At 41.4% G+C, this 21,491-nt stretch overlaps 1 protein-coding gene across 1 annotated transcript in view; it reads right to left on the reverse strand.

The window, feature by feature from the left end:
- Positions 1-12,821, reverse strand: part of ZDHHC2 (zinc finger DHHC-type palmitoyltransferase 2) — a 36,884-nt gene extending 24,063 nt beyond the window's left edge. The window contains exons 1-2 of the mRNA XM_071556418.1: positions 12,634-12,821; positions 1,979-2,005 (exon numbers count right to left, since the gene is read on the reverse strand). Coding sequence (XP_071412519.1) covers positions 1,979-2,005; positions 12,634-12,805 — 199 coding nt within the window. The 5' untranslated portion in view covers positions 12,806-12,821. The remainder of the gene's footprint in view (positions 1-1,978; positions 2,006-12,633) is intronic.
- Between the last annotated feature and the right edge of the window lie 8,670 nt (positions 12,822-21,491).

Raw genomic sequence — 21,491 nt, forward strand, 5'->3', positions numbered from 1 at the left:
GTGCAGGAACAATTATCCAGCATGTTCTTATTTTTTGTAACTTTTGCCTCAAAAGTAATACTGAATAAATATTTCTGGTGTTGAAGTTTGTTTATTCAAAAAACAGCCACATTGTAAATATTTACTCTTACTAAGCAGTTAAAAATAATAAACAAAAGCTAACAAAATCTGAAGAGCAACTCTGTACAAAGCTTTTAGGATGACAGGGATAAAGAGTCACTTGCCAAGTCCATAAACTGAAAGAAAAATCTCATCAGCATAAGTAAGTGATAGAACTGGTCTCCACACAAAGCACAATACACTAAATTACCACCTTGCTATTGCACAAGCTTCTGGAGAGGAACTGTCTATATTTTTATCAGAACATTACTATCAACTCTAAAAAACCCTTATTCACTCAAACAAAACGAATATTTTTTAACAATGGTATATTTATGGCATACAGTAAGGGCAAAGTAGGACAAGTTACCTCAGTTCTATACATGATGCATTTACTAATCTGCATTAGTTTTTTACTGTTGTGAGAAAAACAGTAACTTGTGACTGACAAGAAAATTGTTCATATATTAAAAAAAAACCCTACTGGAGAAGACAAAAGTTTAGCCTAAAGCCATTATCCCAAGTTCCCCTTTTAAAGTCTGCACAAGAATTGCATTCATCCTATTTGATCTCAAACCCCAATTCTCCAACTATTCCCAGGTCCCAACTGCTCCCTCCTCCCAGGTTATCTACCAACCAGTTTCTCTGCACCACAATAAGACCCTGGGCTACCCAACTGCTCCAGTGGGTCTGCGGGTGTTGGGAGTCCAACATAAGAACCTCATTTCATTTGACACAGTGAAAGAATAACTGCAGCTCCTTGGCAGAAATCCTTCTATTTTTCAGTTTTTAGAAAACAAAAACAAAAAACCCCAACCCAAATGGTGTATCTCCTGCATGAAAGCAGCCCATCTACAAATAGCTAGCATAGCTAGAGTTGCCTGGAAATCTGAGGTAACTTGTAGAAGGCCTGAGCCCCATTTGCCCAGTTTTCACCCCTGAAAAAACTTAGGGCAGAAGTATAGCCAGGGTAAATTTCTCCTGACTGGCTGAAGCTGACCAAAACTTTGAGTGAAATTAAGGAAATTTAATGTTCCCCAATGCATGTTGCTGATAATTATAATGCATTTTGTGAGCAATGCAAAACAACACAGTTGTGTCCCTTCTCACACAGTATGGAGCAACAACAAGCTGGAATTACTTCCAAGTCTGCAGGTGCTGAAGTTTCCAGATACACTTATGCTCTCATATGGGTGGAGAGATTGCTGAACTGAAAAGTTTTTCAAGTAAATGTTTCTTAATTAAGAAACACTTTTTCTACATTAGGGAGTTGCCAATGACGTGATAAAATCCACTGAAATTACACAAACACAAAAAGCATACAGTTTCTTTCTTAAAACTTCCTCCACAGCCCCACACCTTACACTTCCATGCTGTGCTGAAGTGTTAAAAAATAGCACCTGAAAAAGCGGCCTAAACATGCTACAGCCTCGGGGTAGGGACTGCAGTTTTATTGTATTATCAAAAGGCTACATAGCCAAAGGATTCTATTTCTTTAAACACAATGGCTAAAAAGAAACTGCTGAAAAATTTTGCCTCCCATTTAAGTATGTTGCATCTGCACAAACACCCTGCTCATCTCTAGAAGTCCTGTTTTTACAAGAGCTTTCCATGTTATAATTTTTTAAAACAGAATATAAGGATTATTTTAGTTGACACAACAGAGAACCAGTAAGAAGAGTAAAAAATTCTAATTTTTAACATCTTTATTTGTAATGGCTAAAGCAATATTCAGGAACAGCAGGACAATAAAAGGAGCTGAGGAATATAAAAAAATACACTTATTTAAAATCAGTTAGATTTGTATCCCAATTCTATTAGTAAACTATTCTACCCTGATACATGAATTTGAATTATAAACAGCTAATAAAAATCTTACCTTTTTCTCCAATATTTGTCATTGTCACTGAAAAAAGAGGAAAAAAATTATGTTTAAATAGCAAATGATGTAACTGAACATTTAAACATTTTTTAATCAAAGAGGGAAGAATAATCATCAAAAAATACATGTTTAATATCACATATTATCAAGCTTTTATGCCATGTACGTTCATTACAAGAATAGGTACACAATGCCAATTGTTTGTAAGGTTTTTTGGCTTCTGTTCCCTGGCTCACTTCCTGATAACTAGTAATTCCATCTATCTGAAGCTGCTCAAGGTTAATCCAAGAAAAGTCACCCCTGAACACGAGTTATTTCTTTAACTGTGGTTGCACACGTTTCACTGTTTATTTGTGTTCTATTCTTGAAGTGCAGGTATTAGATCCCAGAATCTGCCAGCAATACTTGGTGATACCTTAGCTCTCCAAAGCAAAAAATTGAAAGTAGACAAAAGCTGCATTTCCTTTAAGAAACTGCCCATGGATTACAAGATTTGGGGTTAGTAAGAGAGTGAGAAAGGTGCAATTATGTCAGGCACGGAGTGGAGTACACAGATATCACACACATCAGTCACTGCATTTTCCACTCTTGGTCACATTATTTAGAAAAAGTAACCATTGTACAACAGATCAAAAACTCCCAAGTGATCAAAACCTCTTTTCACTCAAACCGCTCCACCACACATTTATCCACCCCAGTTAAGCAGCCTACAAACTGTACTATTCTGGCATATACAACTGTGAGCTGAAGGACAGTAGCTATATGGATCTCTCATTCACTCTTGTTTTCCTATTAAAAGTGGTTGCACAAGGCTGGTCATTAAACAGCAGGCACAATGCAACTCCTACCGAAAGGTCAAGCAGCTGTGCCACCTGACTGATGCATTAACCTTAGGCTTGTTAATAGAATGAAAGTCACTAATTAAATGTATCTTGCACATTGCAAAGCTGTACCATGGAACCAGTTCTGCTCAACACTTTAACGCTCTGGAAGAGTGAACACCTATCAAGTTTGCAGATGATGCCACCCTGGGGAGACCAGCTGGTATGTGCAGGACTGCCATCCAAAGGGACCCTGACAGGCTGGGAGAATGGCCCAAGCGACCAAGCTGGCAGGGACCAGACCACTCATCCTCTAAAGAGTGGCTGCACAGCCAGGGCTTGTCAGCCTGGAGAAGATGCGGTTTTGGGAGGGCCTAACAGTACCTCCAGGGAGGCATTGAGGAAGAGGAGCTGGGCTCTTCATACTGGCACAGTGTGGGAAAACAAGAGCCAGTAGGTGCAAGTTGAAATGAAAGAATCAGGTTTGATACAAGGAAAACTTTTCCCACCATGAGAACATTGCACCAGTGGAGGAGGCTGCCCAGAAGTATTATACAGCCTCTATCACTGAAGTTTTTCAAGACTGAAAGTAATAAAATCCTGAACAACCTGGCATGACCTCACACCTAACCCTGCTTTGAATAGAAGGCTGGACTAGATGAGCTAAGGTCCTCTTAAACACAAATTATTCTACAACTCTGTAATTATAAAATAGGTCCATTAAAGTGGAGATATGGCTATAGGTCTAATAAAACAAGCATCTGCCTTAAATGAGGCAAAACAGTAAGCAACCATGTTTATAAAGCTTTCCACAAAACCCAGAAAGACACCTCAGAAGTTGCATAAGGCACTATAAGGTAAACTCTATTCTGCTCTCAGTTTTCTGAAAAATTTAGAACTTGATAAGCTAAATATTCATCTAGACAACTACTAGCTAGAGAGAAGCTGAGGGAACATGTATATACATCTGAACTTGAGAGGCAGAGAAGCTCCACTCCAACAATGCACAAGAACATCTTTAGAACTGATGTGTAATTTAAAAGTTCTGAAGCTCTCAGATTAGGACAAATTAGTCACTACTCAAATTCTGATCTTTCTCCACTTGGTATGGTCAGCAATGTGTGCAGAAATTTTCTCAGTCTTCCTGAAATAACTACTCTCTGTTAATTAAAAAGCCACAGTCAAGAAGATATTTCAGAATCACCAGTTTCAAAATAAAATCTACTTAACCAACCTTCACAATAATTTGTGGTATTTTTCTCTCCTTACAAGGGAATGACATAGAACATCGCTGTGAAAGCAGTTGTAATCTTTCTACCACCCCTTAGCTTTGGATTAAATGTATTTGTTAAAGTGTTTGAGATGTCTAAATTTTCCACAAGCCTGTAGATAAAGGACAGATACAAATAATAAAACTAAATTTAATAATCTCTACTAGATGGCAAACCTACAGCTTTTCAAAATTTCTGTCCACCTCCAGAATGAAATGCACACTTCAGAGTCTGCACCTGCTCAGTGGGCTGTCTTTTCAGCTTCTGTGGTATCTAACTTGGAAGCCAAACGTTCTTGACAGTCAGGACCATGAAGGATAAAACACAAGTGCTCAGAGATGTCCAGCTAATCCCAGCAGGGTGAGAACATGGGGGGTTTTGATACATCTTGTCATTTTAATCTTCTTTTACCACCTGAGTATAACTCAAGAGTTATTTCATACACTCCTGAGTTGCAACTACTGTAAGAGACCAAAGCAGAAGAGGCAAGGCTGAAAATATAAGTATCTTTTCAATCTTGCTATCTTTTTCCCCCACACATAGTGCAACTCGTGTGTACAACTCGTGTGTACAAGGAGACTCGTGTTGCCCAACAAGCACTCTCACAGACGGTGACACAGAGGAACACACACAATATCCAATAACCTGTATGAGGTGAAGTACTACTCCTTCTGCTCGTGCCTTTTTAAATCACCTTTGATGAAAGTTCCTTAAAATGTGTGTGAAAGAAACAGACAGACATCTGCAATACCACAGCACCAGAGAGGAAATGAAATGGGTTTTTTTTGTTTGGTTTGGCTGTTTGTTTTTTTGGTTTTGTTTGGTTGGTTGGTTTGCACAAGTGTGACAGAATTGACCAGCAGGAAAGAAAAGAAAAAAAACCCATTGCTCTTATAAATCAAAATCTCTTTTAAATTTCTCTAAAATATTAACTTTCTCTATTTGTTGAATGAACACGATACAAAGACTTTTTAGGGTAACCACAAGATGTTTATAGTTCTAAAATCATACCATTAAAGAGCATGGAAAATGTTGTAGTTTGGGATTATTATGTAAATTCTCTCCCTTGCCACTTAACTGCCCAGGCCAGCGGTTAACAAAAGAAGCAGTTAACTGTTGATCGCTGGGGTGGGGGCAGGTTTGTCTCTTTTGGGTTTTTTTTTGGATATTCTCCCCAGTCTTGGCTCGGCGGAACGGGGGAGTGGGGGCTCGAGGGAAGCAGGCTGCCCTGCTGGTTACTGCTGGGGTTTTCCTGGCTGTCTCGCTGCTGCCTACCTCGGACTACTTTTCATGCCGCGCTGCTGCTGCTGCCTGCCTTGGATTTGCTGCTGGTTGCTCGTACCTTTCTGCTTCTTGGACGGGGAACACAGGGGGAAGAGACTGAGTCCATCTGAAAGCTCACTGCTCTTCTGTCTCGCTGGAGAGGGACTGAAACTCACTCTGCAGCCAGCCGGGCTGTGACATGGACACGAGTATAACCTTTCCTCCCGGAGAAAAAACCTGCTGGGTTTTGTTGTTGTTTTGTTTCTTTTTTGGTTTTTTTCCTCTCTTGTGGTGTTGGGGAAGTGGGTTGCACTAGTCTGTTTACATATATATATATATATATATATATCAGTTATCCTTCTTGTATTAAAATTCCTTTTCTTAAATTTGATAAAGAGTGGTGTGATTATCGTGGAGGAGGCCCCTCCCCTGCTTGTGGGTAAAACATTTTGGTTTTTTTTCCCCTCTAACCGAGACAGAAAATAATTTGCTAATATGAAAAAGAGTCCCTCTAATTTTGGCCTCGGTCAAAGAAATGTTTGCTATTTTCCCCACCTTCTGAACAGCACACATGATGTATTTATTTAAACTAAATTTTACATTTTTCATTAGATTTGGTGATACAGCTTTATTATATTATTCAATAGTATTTGATCATACAGCATTCTCTGAATCATTTAGACCTCAATGGCAGTTTTCTCATTTCTCTTGTTAGGGGTTACATTCACTATGGTAGTGCACAGAAAAAGTAGGTCAGGCTGTGCAACCCATCATTAATAAATATCAGCTGAAATGCTGCAAATGTGCTTACTGGTAATCAAACAGCACAGAAATAATATGGGTAAAAAGCATTTATGTCTACAATGACTAAATTAAACACCAAGGACATGGCAATCCCACAACTGCAAAGCAATTTCTGGAAGAAAACAGGGTAAAACCCTTTGAGACCAAAATGGAATGATACTCCTGTATATTCAGAGAGGGAAATAATTATAAAACCATGACCTGTCTTCAAGAGATCGTTAAAAACTTACAGCTTTGTTTGCTGAGATACTGCAGGGGCCAATTTCATTCAAAATTATCCCGCCCCTGCTAAAGCACCAGGATGCCTTTACAGTGCAGTACTAGCAGCCTATCACATCATTAGAGACTCTCTGGATAATTACACAGCTTGCAGATGGTGCTCATCAGAATTAGGGACTAGGCTGGGACAGACACAGGACTTCAGCCAATGTAGGTGCCGATTTCCTGAGCCAGAAACAGCATTCCCTGCTTGCTCTGAGCCCCAAGCAGCCAGAAACAGGAACAGCACATTCAGTAGCCAATGCTGCTAAACAGCCTGTGCTTGCAAAAAAACAACTGTGAAGAAAACAAAGCTATGTTACAAAAGATTGGAAAAAGTCCAGAATGGTTTCCATCACCCAATTAGTTTGCTAAGAAGAGAAGTCACGTTGCTAGCACCTTGCACTGGGTCAGACATTAATTCAGTGACAGAAATGGATTCCCCATTTCTTGAATTACTTTTTCTACAAACTACTATTTTCTCTAGAAATCTTTATTCTCACTCACTTGTGGAAAAATGCAGCCAGAGATATGGTAAGACACATTGCTGCCACAAAACCCAAAAGAGTTTGGAAGATAAAGTTAATGTAAAAAATTTGTGTTGGTTTTGTAACATTAAATTTCACTTGACTTCTAAACCCAAAATCACAGTTCCTGAACTGTTAATATAATGGTTATATTAAAAAAAAAGGGTAGAAAGCAATTAATTTTTTAAAGCTTTGATGAAAGTGGATATACAAAATCTTGCTTTCATATTTTATGTACATTTTTTAAATATTTAAGACTTTGGAATGGGAATAAAATACATCTGGTTCAGAGACTCTGTAGCCACATCTATAAATAGCTGTTCCTCTCAAACTTTTATGAAGTTTAACATCTTGGATCTCATTCACAAAAACTAAGCACGTATTTTATCTTTAGAGCGTATTTGAAGCTGTAAAACACTCATCTATAGATACAGTTTAACTCAGCTCTGCGCACACATAAAAGTGTTTTATAGTTGTGACAAATGTTCTGTCGTTGCTTGCAATAGTCCTTTAGAAAAAACATCCTTGCTTGCAATAAAAACCAACCTCTCTGCCAGAAAGAGGAGTGATTTGCACTGATTCAGAGTGACAAGATGCCACCAGTGCTTTGCTTCAGAACAAAAGTAACAGAAATATTTCTGGGATATTTAAGGTTAGTATAAGTAGTTATCAGTAACTCATATATTTGGATTTGACAGTATTTGTGAATGTTTCAGTAAACTCATTTTAACCCTGTGCCTATCAAACTGCATCACCATCTACCTCCCCAGCAGCAAGCCATTTGGTACCTTTGTAGATAAGGTCACAAACCCACTGCTTTTGAACAGACTAAGAATTGACTTAATCTTTCTTCTTTACAAACCTCCCATTTACCTTCCATGTCATAAGGATTGACTGGAGTGAAGACTACTTCCAGCAAAGCTGTAGAGCCAGATTCTTTTTGGCAAAAACAAAGTTCACCCTTACAAGAAAATCCTTTAAAGTATGTATTAAGCAGTGTTAAATCTTTAAAACTGAAAGCATAATCTTATCTAATAATTATATCTTCACCATAGGCCCTATGTTTTCAAATTCAAGCCATGGTTTCAATTTCAAGGCACAAACCCTATACATAATACACTGGGCACTACACGAATCGACAACCAGCCACGCTTAACACAGACTTCAATTCTGTTTCAGAAGTGGAGAATGGCAGCTGCCTCTGAAAGTCTGAGAAAGAAATCAAATGAAATTTGAGAAATGCACAGGAGCACTGCTGGCTATAATTCAGAAGTCAATGTTAAGTCAGCTGCCAGTTTTGAAACTTTTCTCTAAGTAACCAGGGATCTGCAAAAAGGGAAAAGAAAACAAAACAAAAAGTGGTATTTGCAAAATATGGCCAAAGAAAGTTTGCATTTTTATTCCAAAGTCGTTTTCTACCTTAGCATCCAACGTACAGACAGGGTGTTTAACTGGTATTTAACAACAGCCAACTGCAGTGTTACAATGTACTTGTATTTCTATAGCCAAAGGTAAGATGTCTATAGATGGTTACACGATATAAGTTGCAAGTACTTTAACTCCTTTAATTCATCTGAAGAATACACTGAGCAAAGAGCTCAAGTTAAGCTGACCAAATTGGAGGTCTGACTTATTTTTCCTTTTTTTTTTTACCTCTTATCAGTGTCTATCTCCATATTTCTGCCACTTCGGATTCCCTGATGATACTCCGCCAAGCCCACAGGGCACATATTAATTCTGCCTCTAAACTGTGATGAATTAAGCAGCTTTTTATCCTGTTATAATTCCATTCCACTGATGGTACACAAAGTCCAAAACCTCAACTCAGCACTAATCAGCTTGATCCTCCAGCAAAAACTTTTCATGATTATTAACACCTTTAGCACCTAGATGTCATTCCACATTTTCTGTTCTATTCTGGAGGTTGCTGTGGACAGATACCAGTGACATACTCTGCTTCCAAACCAAGGATGTGGCTTATGAGGTCTCCTGACAGTACTGTGAATATCTTGTTGTACTCCACCTTCAGCTGTTCTGAAGTCACTTATTTTTTTTCTAAATCAGGCAAATCATTCACCAGGTGGCAATATATATTCCTTTTCCTTTCACTGAAGTAGTCAGGAAGTGCTTAGTGTTCATTTGTTCCACAGGAAAACCATTTTCCTTCTTTACAATTACAAATTCAAGCTACATTTTCTGATGGATTCCCTAAGCAAGAGCATTATCCTTAGAATTAAAAATCAGTGATGTTTCGAAATGGATCAAAAGTGAACATACACATCCCTTTTCTATTTACAGGATAACCCTTTCATCAGCTCGGTTGATATTCTTACTAAAAACATCTGTCACAGCACTGTCAATTTTTAGAGCTTCCTTCTTATATGCACGTCCAAATCACAAATCCGCAGGAAAACAAAAAAACCCAAAAGCACCTCTGCATCCAAGTTTGGAAAAAGCATTTCTGGCAAACAACTACCAGAAACTGCAAATAACTACTGGTTCTGCCTTACCTGAAGCCTGGAGTGGAAAACTCCTCCAAGTCCCTTATTATTCTATTAACATGAGTTAGAGATCTATCTAAGAAGGAGGATGTAAGAATAATTTTTTCCTTGCATATGCAAGGATTTTAATAAACACTGAATTTTCATTTTTGGGTTTTCATAAAAGACTGAATCCAATGTGTATTTTCTGAGTAGAGACACATGGATAAGATGCTGGGGGAAAGAATTCCATTTGAAATTCACGTTACTGTTGTTCCATGTCCCCTAGGTTAAAATTTCAGTAGCTTTAGTTATCAAAACTCAGTGTACTCACTGTATGTTGCCAGTATTTCCTCACCTTTTTTAGAGGAAGAACAACAAATCTGTATCCCTCAGGTTCACATAAACACACTCAATTTTTTTAAGGGGAGGAATACTTAAAGGCCCATTACTTTGAAACACAAAGGAAGGTATTTGAGATGAAAAAACAGCTACTATTGCCAGACCGGGGTTGTGAGATGGTAATACTGACAACATTAAGAAAACGGTACTGGAATAGAGAGAAGCACTTTTTAAGTAGGTGTTTTAAGACCAGTTAATTTACACATTTAATTCCAGTATTCTTTAACCCACAGGAAGAAGAGAAACATTTGCTAGTGCTCAACACTCTTCTCCTTTTTCTTAAAGGTTAAAGCAGCATGAGCACTTAACTGAATCAGCTAAGAAAAGAGAGACATGGTAATACTACTGTTAAAACCAGTGAATTTCTTGTTCTATTCCTAAAACCTTTTTTTGGTTTCCAAAATGCTACTCAATAGTGTAACTACTCAGCTTTAGGGATGAAAGGAATCAAATTTAATAGACTTCTTTTTTAAAAAAAAAAAACGTTCCTCCTACAATGCTCAGATTAAAATTACGAAAAACCTTCTTATTCAAAATACTACATGTAAGATACTTTCTCATTACTAAGAGCTCAAATAAACCACTTATTTGAGCAAAGTCCTTGCTAAGTCCTACTGCACAATGGTTAACTGTTCCCTGTACATTGTCAGCATCAATGACAGCAAGCTGCAGAAAAAAAGCAGCTGTATATGTCCTCTTTAGCATTCAGTGCTGCAGGAATAAAAAATGCACTGAGCAGACAGGCTGGCTTCAAAGCACTGAAATGCTTACAGTCTATTCCTGCAGTTGGCTTTCATTCCCAGAGTTGTTAGTTATACCTTCTGTTGTTTACACTAAATATTCATTAGTAAGACAAGACATAAGTTTATTTTATCTTAATATGCCAAAAAAAGAGGGAAAACATCCAGATATAGATAAAAGATGGAATTTGCGGAAGTTGTGGATGACTATTATGCTGAATTCAAAAACTCGTGAGCCAGACAGAACGGGGAAGGGGTGGTAGTGGGGGAAACAGAAAAAAAAATAAAACCCCCACCTGTATCCATAGAAAGGAATCCAGGAAAAGATATTTTAGCAGAGCCTCAGGATTCCCTCCCCTCCCATCTCAGGTCTTTTGTTTTGAGGGGTTCTCAAGGAATTAAGGTACCATAGTTTTCAGTTTGAAGCAAGTTTCAAGAATGTAATTTCCTTAAGAGGTACCTGCTTTCAGATAAGCTGAAACCCAATCTTCCTCTGTTATACAGAATTACGCAGAAGAAAAATACAGTAGGTCACTGAAACAGTAGCACCCAAAACAAGCCAACTGTACCTACTGCAGGGCAGCATACCCTTGGACAGATGTTAACTACAGAGCCAGTTTATCCTGAAACATCATCTCCCTCACTGTGTCAGCCAAAAGCTCCCCTGGCCAGGCTCACTCAGCCAGCTTTGCCCAGAACCCTGCAGCCAACTCACAGCCTTCTTGCTGGAGGGAGACCCTGCAGTCCTCCTCTTGTGAGGGTACAGCAACTCTAGTTGAAGAGACCTAAAACTAACAGATTTGAATGTTGTTAGGGAAAACAAAAGATGCAAAAAAATCCATCTCCAACATAGGAACCATGCCAGGTCTTCATACATCCCTGCAAAACAGAGGTGCTAGGCCTGATAATTATTTTTTGCTTAGTCCCTCAATTGCTCAGCCAAGCATCTCTAGGACAAAAATCCTACCAGTTTGGTGCATACAATAAAAAAAATAAAATTCAAAAATTATGTACCAGACTGCTGAGATTTGCAACATGAACAGCTGAAGGCTGGGAATTAACTTGAATTCCTTTGTGCCATTATTGTAACACTGTTACTGAAGCATCAGCATGCCACACATTAGACCCTAAAAATCAAAGATTCAACTATTTTCTGCAAGGTACACTGTAAGAGAAACCAAAATCAGAAAAAAAACCCTCTAGAAAGCAAGGGAGCCTGGTGACCCGATTATTTAATAAATCCCCCTGGCTCATCTTCTCAAATGTACACAAATACTCATATCACACCCTGTCTCCAGTATTGATGAATGATTTGCCTGACGCTGAGGAACAGGTGCCAAGGTGCGCGGTCAGGATGACTCCCGAATGCAATGTAGGCTGTCGATGCCAAAGAAGGGACCAAGAAGTTGTGACAGCCGGGCATTTTCCAGATGCCCGAAGAGTGGCACGGGGAGACTCGCCGTTTTCCTGTTACCTGTTCCTGCCTCCACGCCAGCAGACCACTGTCACTGACACGCACCTGTGTGTGCGTGTGGGTGTGTGTGTGCGTCTGTCTCTGTGTCTCTGTACACTCGGTCGCGCCGAAGGCACGGCCAACGCAGCTCCGGCACTGTCAGATCCCGCGTCCCATGGCGGTGCTGGGACCGGTCACACGCCGCCCACTCAACCGAGGGGAACTCACGCCCGTGAAAAGCCCCGTGCGACTGTCCTCGCCTGCAGTGGGAACCACGCTCTGCCAGGTCGCCGGGAGCCCCAGGCAGCGCGGATTACCCTCGCCCGGGGAACTCCACCCCAGCCCAGCCCAGCCCAGCCCAGCCCTGCCCAGCCCAGCCCAGCCGAGCCCTGCCCAGCCCAGCCCGCTGCCATCCCCGGCCCCAGCCCCAGCCCCAGCCCCAGCCCCTGGCCCGGGCCCGGCCCGCGGGCGTGGCGGCAGCGGCGGCGGCAGCAGCAGCAGCAGCGGGAGCCGGGGCGGCCCCGGCGCCGACACAGGCACAGCCGCCGCCCGTGCCCGTCCAGCCGGCGGCGCTCCCCCGGCAGCGGCGGCGGCGGCGCCCACCCCCGTCCCCGCGGCGTCGGCGGCACTCACGCAGGCAGAGCTGGGTGACATAGGCGTAGTAGGACCAGCAGAGGATGCTGGAGATGAAGAGCACGGGCACCCAGTAGAGCACCCGCTGGCAGCGCCGCCGCACGCCGCCCCAGGCTCCTGGCGCCCCGGCTGCTGCCGGCGGCGGCGGTGCCGCCATCTTCCCGCACCGCATCCCGCCACTGCTCCGGGGCCGGCCCGGCCGCGCTCTCGCCGGCGCCCGCCCCGGCCCCTCCCTCCGGCGGGGCTGCCCCTCCCCTCCCACCGGCCGCCGCGCCCCGGCCCGGCTCGGGCAGCGGGGAGGAGGCACCCCTGAACCCACAGTGTCCCTTCGGGGTCCGACGTGGAGGGCCGGGAGCGGGGCCGGGAAGTGCCCCGAGCGGCATCCCCCGGCTTATCCGCCTCGGGAATCGGGATGGCGGTGGCTCCCTGCAAATGCTTTAAAACACCTGTTTACGAAAAGCGCTGCCTCGTTTGCAAATAACATTTCCAAGTATTGTACTGTGGAAAAGTGCTGCGGGGCCACAGTAAGCAGCAGCTGTGCGAGGCCGCGGGCACCGGAGCCGCTCTCGGCCAGCCCAGGGGGCGGAGGGCGGTGCTGACTCACTCCTGCCCGAAAGGGCTTTACCTTCTGCCCGTCGTAATGAAACTCGCGTGAAGTGTCACAGCAAACCGCCCTGCGCTGCAGTATGTGCGCCCAAACCGCTGCTGAATTATCGCAGCAAAATTGGAAATGCCAAGCACGGCCTGTGGTGTTTCCGCAATCTGTTAGGAACTCTCAAGAGCCCCGGCAGTGCAGTAGGTAGGAAGGAGCTGGTTGATTAAAATTTGTTTTCAAGAAAAGCTTGTCTGGTATCTCACACGGGAGACTACACATAAAGCGAAGTAGTCACAACGTGGAAGGCGTACAATTGCCATTGCTTTAGAAACAGGCTGCAAGAGAAGAAAATAACACTAGAGAAAATACTACAAAACCAATAATAGGTGTGCTGCAAGGTTCCAGAATACGAGACAGAGTAGCCAGCGTGTTTGTTGAAGAGACAGGTAAAGAACCTGACCATATGGCTGCAGTGTTTTTATATAATGGAAAATCATGCACCCCTCATTACTGTAAGATCAAGCTGAGGAATTTCAGTTAGCCACAGGGAACAACCAGTGTAGGATGATGTATCGAGAGGAAAAATACATCCCATGGCAGGAAATTATCTTTGCCTGTTCAAGAGAAGGACTCACGTATCATTGTGAAGGGATCAGTGAAACCATCTCCTCAATGTATGGTTATTACAGTAGAGAAAAGAACGAAATATGCCATCAAGAGATTGCAATACAGTAATTTAAGAAAAGATTCTGCTTAATGGGGTATTATGTATTTCACATTAAAAAGATATAGTGAATGTTGCTGAAAATCTAGATTTGATATTCCTGCATATTGTATTTCACAAAAGGAAAGGGACCAAGCCCAACCTGACATAGACAATAAAAGCACTTTATTTTACCTGATTAATTATGCAAATCATCACTGAGGGCAGCATTTTAATAGAATATTTAAAGGATTTGACTTTACTGCGTTTTAATGCAAACCCATGGTTATTCCAAACAGATTTTAAAAGATTTTAAAAGAAATAATATTACTACTGCCTGGAGGCACACCCTCTGCTTTACTGGCAAAAGTTAAAAGAAATGAAGGCAATTTAATTTATTTGGTGGCTTTTCAAATTTATTTGGAAATACATGACAGTGACCTCTCACAGGTACCAATGATAACGCATCTATTGTGTTGTGTGTTTCCAGGGAGACGTGGCTGTACCACGGGAGGTTCGCAGCTGGGAGCTCTGCTTTTAAGGATGAAGTAGGTTTTGCATTGTCCTTGGGGGCTACGAAAGGCTTTCTTCTATAAAACCTTTCAAAATGCCGTATGTGATATGGGGCTTATTAACAACAACACATGCCAGGGAAACACAGTAAAAATTAGGGAAGACTTTAAAATATAATAATTTATACTTTGAAATCATAGTTATTATACAAAATTATGCATATAGAGAAGTGGCAGTTTGCCAGAGGTGTGGGAGTAAAAACATGATGTGTTTCAAAGACCTTAAATTATATCATACAGTATCGGTTCAGAGGCCTTTTATTACCCCTTCATGGAAATGGGCTTGTGTAGTCCAGCTTTCTTTTTCGAGGGCCACCACCTCCCTCTGCTCACTGCTCAGATTTCACAATAATTAGTATTATCTTATTTAGAATGCTATTAATTGCATGAATAATAATTATTAAAGCATACACTTTACCAGAGCGCCAAAATCATGGTCATTCTGGTTAAAAATCAATCCATTTAGTGAAATAAACAGGCAAACCACACTTTTATTTAGACCAGTCAAAAAAATCTGCCTTGACTGATACACCCAATTATGTTGGAGCACTCTTTGGTCAGAGAGCTGTAAAGAATTCCTCTTTCCTGTCCTCATGTCTTCTCCCCAGCGACATGGGCTCTCTAACTTTCCTTCATGTCCACAGTCACTTTCTATTCCCTCCATGACTCTCATCACTCATGGGTGATGGTCATGAGAGACCCTTTCTTCTGTGCCTTTCCTCCTCTTCCTCCCTCTGTGGTATGACCTGCAGACATTTTAGGTAACAGCAGAGCAACTCAAGAGCAAGAATATTCAAAAGAGCATTGTATTATGGCAGAAGTAAATCCTGGCATAATCTAAACCCATTAGGCATTAATGGACAAGTTTCCCAAATGATTATACTTGGGCTATCTCTCTGTATAATGAGAGAGGTTACTTGGACACAGTTTAATGCTGCTTGTATGAAATGTTCAGAAGACAAAGACAGAGGAAATGAAGGTAATTTTCTTGTCAGGAGCTGGGCTGAAGGTAGCTCGCGTTTGAGGAGGCAGCTTGAGTGTTTGGCAAATTGAAACAAAACATTCTTGTCATAAGTGGTAGTACCACTCAGCTTTTGCCCTTGAGTAAGGTATATGCAAGGTATTGCCAGTGGATTTTTTCTTAAATGTGTCTGTCCTGGAATGTATTTGAGTATTTCTAACATTACCATGTCTGACTATTTCCTGTATCCTGTTGTGTGACCTTGGTAGCATGAAGGGACATTAGAGGAAGGGGCTGCCACATACAGCTCTGGGGCCCGGCATGCTCCTCCCTGCTGAAGCCCAGCCCAGGGACCCAGTGTCTCCTCCCTGGGGAAGGTGCTGCTTCTTTCCTGCTCAACCACCAGCAACCTCAACAGTGCCTATGCATGGGACTGGCACAAGTGCAGACAGCCACTCCTGTTCTCCCCTTTGGCTGTCAGGGCTGAGTTTCACTAGTCAAAGCACATCCGCTCCACAAGGTCCTTGTGCAGCTTATCTTGCTGAAAAAAGCAGCTTCGTGCTGCACATACCCTTTCCAACCAGTCTGGCTGACCAGGGCTGTCTCTGCTGTTGTCTTCTGTGAGTGTTGTGCAGTTGTGTTTGTGCATCTGTATGTATGGCTTTCTCCCTTCTTCATCATCCCACTTGACATGTACCTTGATCAGATGACATTAATGAAGCAGGCCCTCTCTCCTTCCATGCTCTGACAGCTGGGCTCAGATACAGAAGTGAGGGGTGGAAACTGTGCCTCTTTCTGAAGGAAGGCATCTTGGTACCCTTAGCATGCAGTCCTAATTAAAAACTATTCCTTTGTAAGTCTAGGGGGCTCTACTTTGTTGAATCGCCTTTAAATAAAGAGTTACATTGTGGTTCAGTTGCTGACATTAAAAGTTCTTTGATACTTGTAGTCAGGTGATGCTGCATTCCCACACTGCTTACAGATAGCTAAAAGCATTTTGGTGCATTTAAGAAGTAAGGAACTACTAAGGTAGTAGTTAGGAAGTTGTTCATTTACAGCAAACAGTTGTAGATTTATCTAATGAAATTACACAGATGTCTTGAATGTATTTTATTAAGATGTGATAAACAGTTCCTGACAATCAATCTTATAAAGTAATGGCAGCAAAATGGAAGGAAATTTAAAGGGAGGCTGTTTGACATATGATAGAGAAAAATTATCTGTTAATGATAATTTAGCACAGTAAGTCTCTTCACAGCTCAGTTTTATGTGAGTTTGAAAGGTTATAAAACTTCAAAACAGTATGAATAAGAAAGTAAAATGATCTACAAAAGCGATTATGAAAATTAAGTGTTCTTCTTAATGTGTATGTGAATTGAATACCATAGTGCTGGAGTATGAGAGCATCTGTAGCTGGAAACACTGTGTATCTAGCTCATTACATTTTAGCTATAAAGTGACACTGAACTCTTAAGACTACCACTGCAACAACTGAATGTGGAAAAATAAAAACTTCACATTATTAAGTAATTAATTTCAAGATGTCACAGGTCTCCTGTGCTAGAATAGGTTGAGAATCACAGAATATTCTGAGTTGGAAGGGACCCACAAGGATCATCGAAGTTCATCTCCTGGTCTTGCACAGGACAGCCCCAAGAATCACACCATATGCCTGAGGGCATTGTCCAAACGCTTCTTGAACTCTATCACAAAGCATGATTAATTTTATAAACTCATAACAGCTTTCCTTAAGTGCAGTATTTCTCTCATTATTTGGTTTATTTCAAAAATCCCAGACTAAGTATATGCAGAATACAGTGACTGATAAATAAACACACAGACAAAATGCTCTTAAGTATTTTTAGACAAGGCACTTACAGTTTATAGACTCTGAACACGTCCTTCTCTGTGCAGGCAGTCTCACATGGTTTCTCCCTCACCATGTCCCATGTATTCAGCAGAGCAGCAAAAGGAGGAGGGACAGTAGGATACATATTTGCTCCCACACAAATGCAATATACAGAGCAGCAGTTAGAGGCAGGAATATGCACAGACAGAGAGACATTAGGGTACATGGCAGTAATTAGGTGAACCAGCAGCTTTACAGGGATGCTCCCTGGCCTTCAAGACAGCGACCGTGCTGCTTGCTTATCTCCAGAATGTTTGGGTGTTGGACCGTGCTTACTCCAGAGGAAAAGATATCTCTGTGTAACATCTCTGGCACAACGTATCACCTAGAAAATGGATGTTGCATCCCAGCTGGAGTCAGGTATCATTTTCTCTGTATAGTTCATGGCTCCCAGCTACATGAAAACAAGCAATTTAAGACACTCCTCAGTGTCAGTCTAGTGTCAAATGTATTTTAACTGAAGGGCTGGCCCAAATGTATTCAACTTCTTGCTCTCCCTTCATTCTAGTTCATTACTCAATTACTTGCAAATGTTTTGATACCCAAACCTAACTGTTGTCATATGATTTTTCTTGTTTGGTTGGTTTTTTGTTTGTGGGTTTTTTGTTTTTGTGTTTTAACTTTTGTGGAAATTTGCCTGGTTCTCCACGGGACAGGCACATTTAGCTCCTTTCCAAGTAATGAAGTCCTTCCCTAAATTTCTTGATTGCTACCTCTGCATTGATACAATACTATATTTGTCAGAGTCTGCCTTCAAGAAGTTTCATGGAGTCCTCTTTGAGCTTATTATCCACCCACTATTCTGTCACGTTCAGCAGTAGTTTTTTTGTTGCATTGTTTTTTTTCTCAGATGCATCCATCTCTGAATTTTCATCCCCCTGCTGCTTCCCCTTTTGTCACTTAAGGTGAGAAACATGGGAAAAAGCTAAACCAGTTCCAATCAGTACTAGTTCTGGTGTAATGGAGATCTGTACAGTGCCCAAGGCACGTCTCGGCTTAGACAAAAATTTAGTTGAAAACCCCTTGAGACCTGTATGTAAGAAACCTTATCCCTTGCTGTGTGCACCAATCCAGTGCTTTCTGCCCTTTGCAGTAGAAGTTACGTGATTTAATGCTTGACTCCAAAAGTAGACATCTAAATTTTAAACTATTACCCTGACAAACTCCTTTTTTATTTTAAATAGGGTATTTTAAACCTACTTCTACAGGTAATGTCCTGAAACACCTTGACAGACCTTGGTCATACATCTAGGTTTGGCTGTTGTCCAGGGATGAAATAACTGCCTATGTTCAAGCTTTCTGTTGCTGGGGATCCTTAGACTATGTCTGCACAAAATGCAGCAACAGCTCCAATTTATTTCTTTCCACTTCCCATGGAAGTGTTTCAACTGCCAGCCTGTAAGCCAGTTTCAGTAATTTGTCCACTGTCCTTTTGAAATGACACGGAAAGGGATGCAAGTGTAGCAGGGTGGGTTCTACAGTTGCTGGAAAAAGTGAGGCTGAGCACTGTTGAGAATTCAGAAAAACACAGTATCTTTATTAACAGAAGTGACTGAATAGTGAGAACCCAAAGAGAAGGGAGAGAGAGGGAAGGAGACTAAAGCAATAAACCCAAACATGTAAGCACTCCATTCACCACGGGGTTACTTACGTAAGGTTGTCTTACCAACTCAGGACACTCCCCTGAAGGCAGGGGCTACACCTTCTAGGCATTGGCAGACAGCAGGTGTCTCTGCTGTCTTTTTTGGGACAAAAACACCAACACCCAGAGCACAAGCCCTCTCACCTTTTATTGAGCCTGGTAGAGACATCTACCTAGAGAGGTGTGGCCAGCATCCCCTGAGAGAGGTCTCAGGCTTTGCTCTCTTCCCCCATCAGCTCTCCTCCAAAGGCTGTGAACTAATAGGAGAGACTCAAGTAACTTTAGTTTATGCAAACTCTGTCTTCAAGGATGAACCCTTCACTCTATCAGCTTTTGTTCCCTAGAACTTGGCAGGAAAAGGATAAATCTTTTCACAGGTTGCATAAGCTAAAACACAGGCCAAAATGTCAACACTTTCAAGTCCAATACAGCAAGGTTCCCAGCAGCAGAGAAAGTAAATGCTCCAGCAGCCTCTTAGGGCATCTGCCCGAAACAGCAGGGACTCCTGGATTCCAGTCCCTGCTCCTTGTACTGGGTTTTGTCACATGGTTTCCAACTGCAAGGGCATATTCTCTTTGCAAGCTATGGTATCTCTAGCAAGACACATAACTGGACAGCAACCACCACAGCCCTCTGAATCCTGACTGCCACTGCTCTGCTATTCATCTCTCTTCCAGGAAATGTATCTCTTCCCATTCTCTCACACTGTCCCCAGCACTTCTGTAAGCAGGAGCTGTTCTCGAATCACAACTGTGTGTGTGTGTGCACGTGGGTTTTTTGGCTGTCTCACTTTCTAACTGAGCCTTCTCCTCGCACCGTCACACACATGCTACTGGCCACTAAAGAGAGCACATGAGAACACACAGCTCCCAGGAGCAACACCTTACAATATCTCTGTACTCACTACTGCCTGGTTAACTGGTTTAGATAGTTTGCCCATTTAAAACAGTTTGAGGTATTTCTGGATCTCATGTATGCATTTTTGAAAAGCCCAGGTGACTAACTTCAGACTCAGTATTGTACTGCAGAGATCTGAATACCTGAAAGTTTATTTTTACAGCACTACACTCTTGAATCTAGGCTGGAGCTTATGAATCGGGGTTAGAGTTAAAAAAAACCCCAGGAGTGATATGTTGCTGTTGCTATGAATATTTATATATATAAAATTAGGTATTTCAATAAAAAATAATTAAAGTGGGTAAGAGTATTTTTATGGAATGCTATTAGTTAGTAATAATGCTCCTCTGTGGGAGGAATTTGTAAGTCAAACTAGTGGTGAAAATTAACATTACCCATTCAAGATTAAAGCACACCCTCATGTATTTGATTGTTTGCATATGAAAAAGAATGTAATATATCCAAGGGCATTATCTGCTGACAGGTTCAGGGTGCCAAATATTTTCATGGATTTTCAGATATAGGGAAAAGTACTGTACACTCAGACCTCACACATACTAGAAAATATTCGTATTAGTTTTGGCTTGATTTTAAGGGGGTTTGTAGTATTGCTAAAAATTGGTTTCAGATTAGTTTTTGAACAGAGAGCTTTTGGTCTGATTCCTTTCCTTCTGCAAGTATTAGTCTGGAGATCTTTTGCTAGAAACTGTGTTGAAAATATCTTCAGTGGGACAAAAGAGCAAGACACATCATTAGGTAAAGAGTATCACACAATGTTGAATCACAATGAAAAATTCCTCTATAATTTTTTTTCCCTTTTATTTCAGTGCATCTGTATCCTGATATTTAGGTGGAAGAGATCAAATAAGTATAGAAACCAGGCAGTATCGCCAACAAAATGCTGCAGATTACTGTTCAATAATGTTTCTTTTCCTTCAGGCTTATAACTTCCTGTATCATACAACACCAGAATCTGCAGTGGTATTAGTTTGTATCCACTTACTGCCAAAATGTGCAAGGAAGGAAACTGCCACAGTAATCTTAAACACCAGAAGTTTAGCAGGGAGCAGCTTGCAGTACAGGATATTCTGCCAGGAACAAGGAATCCATCAGAGCAGGCAAAAGTTATTTAGTGTCACCAAGCTATCCAAAGCTGCAGGTTTACTGGTTCCCATTTTATCCCAGCTGGTCTGGGCATCTGTGGGCAGTTCCTAAGCACCCTCTGAATATCCATTTACACTATTACAGTTTTTTTAGCTTACAGAGGAGAACAAGAGCTGCTTTTTAAAAAAGGCTTAATTTACATAACTTTTCACATAATTTAGTTGCAGCATACACATTTTCTCTGCTGCCAGGAATTTGGCAGATTTTGAATAAGGTTTTATTGAGCACAGTGACTGCTGCCTATCCAAGGGGTGCCTCTATAGCAGATGGCATGTGCTGTTACCCTGCCTTGTTTTCACCTGTCTTTGCAATTCCAGCTCTTTTATACAGAATTCTGTGGCAGAAAAGAGATGACCAGAAGAAGAAAACATGTCTATTTTTTTGTAATGGTGAGATTCTCTAATTCAAAACCCTT

Source organism: Pithys albifrons, chromosome 5, assembly GCF_047495875.1.
Source record: "Pithys albifrons albifrons isolate INPA30051 chromosome 5, PitAlb_v1, whole genome shotgun sequence".
NCBI lineage: Eukaryota > Metazoa > Chordata > Aves > Passeriformes > Thamnophilidae > Pithys > Pithys albifrons.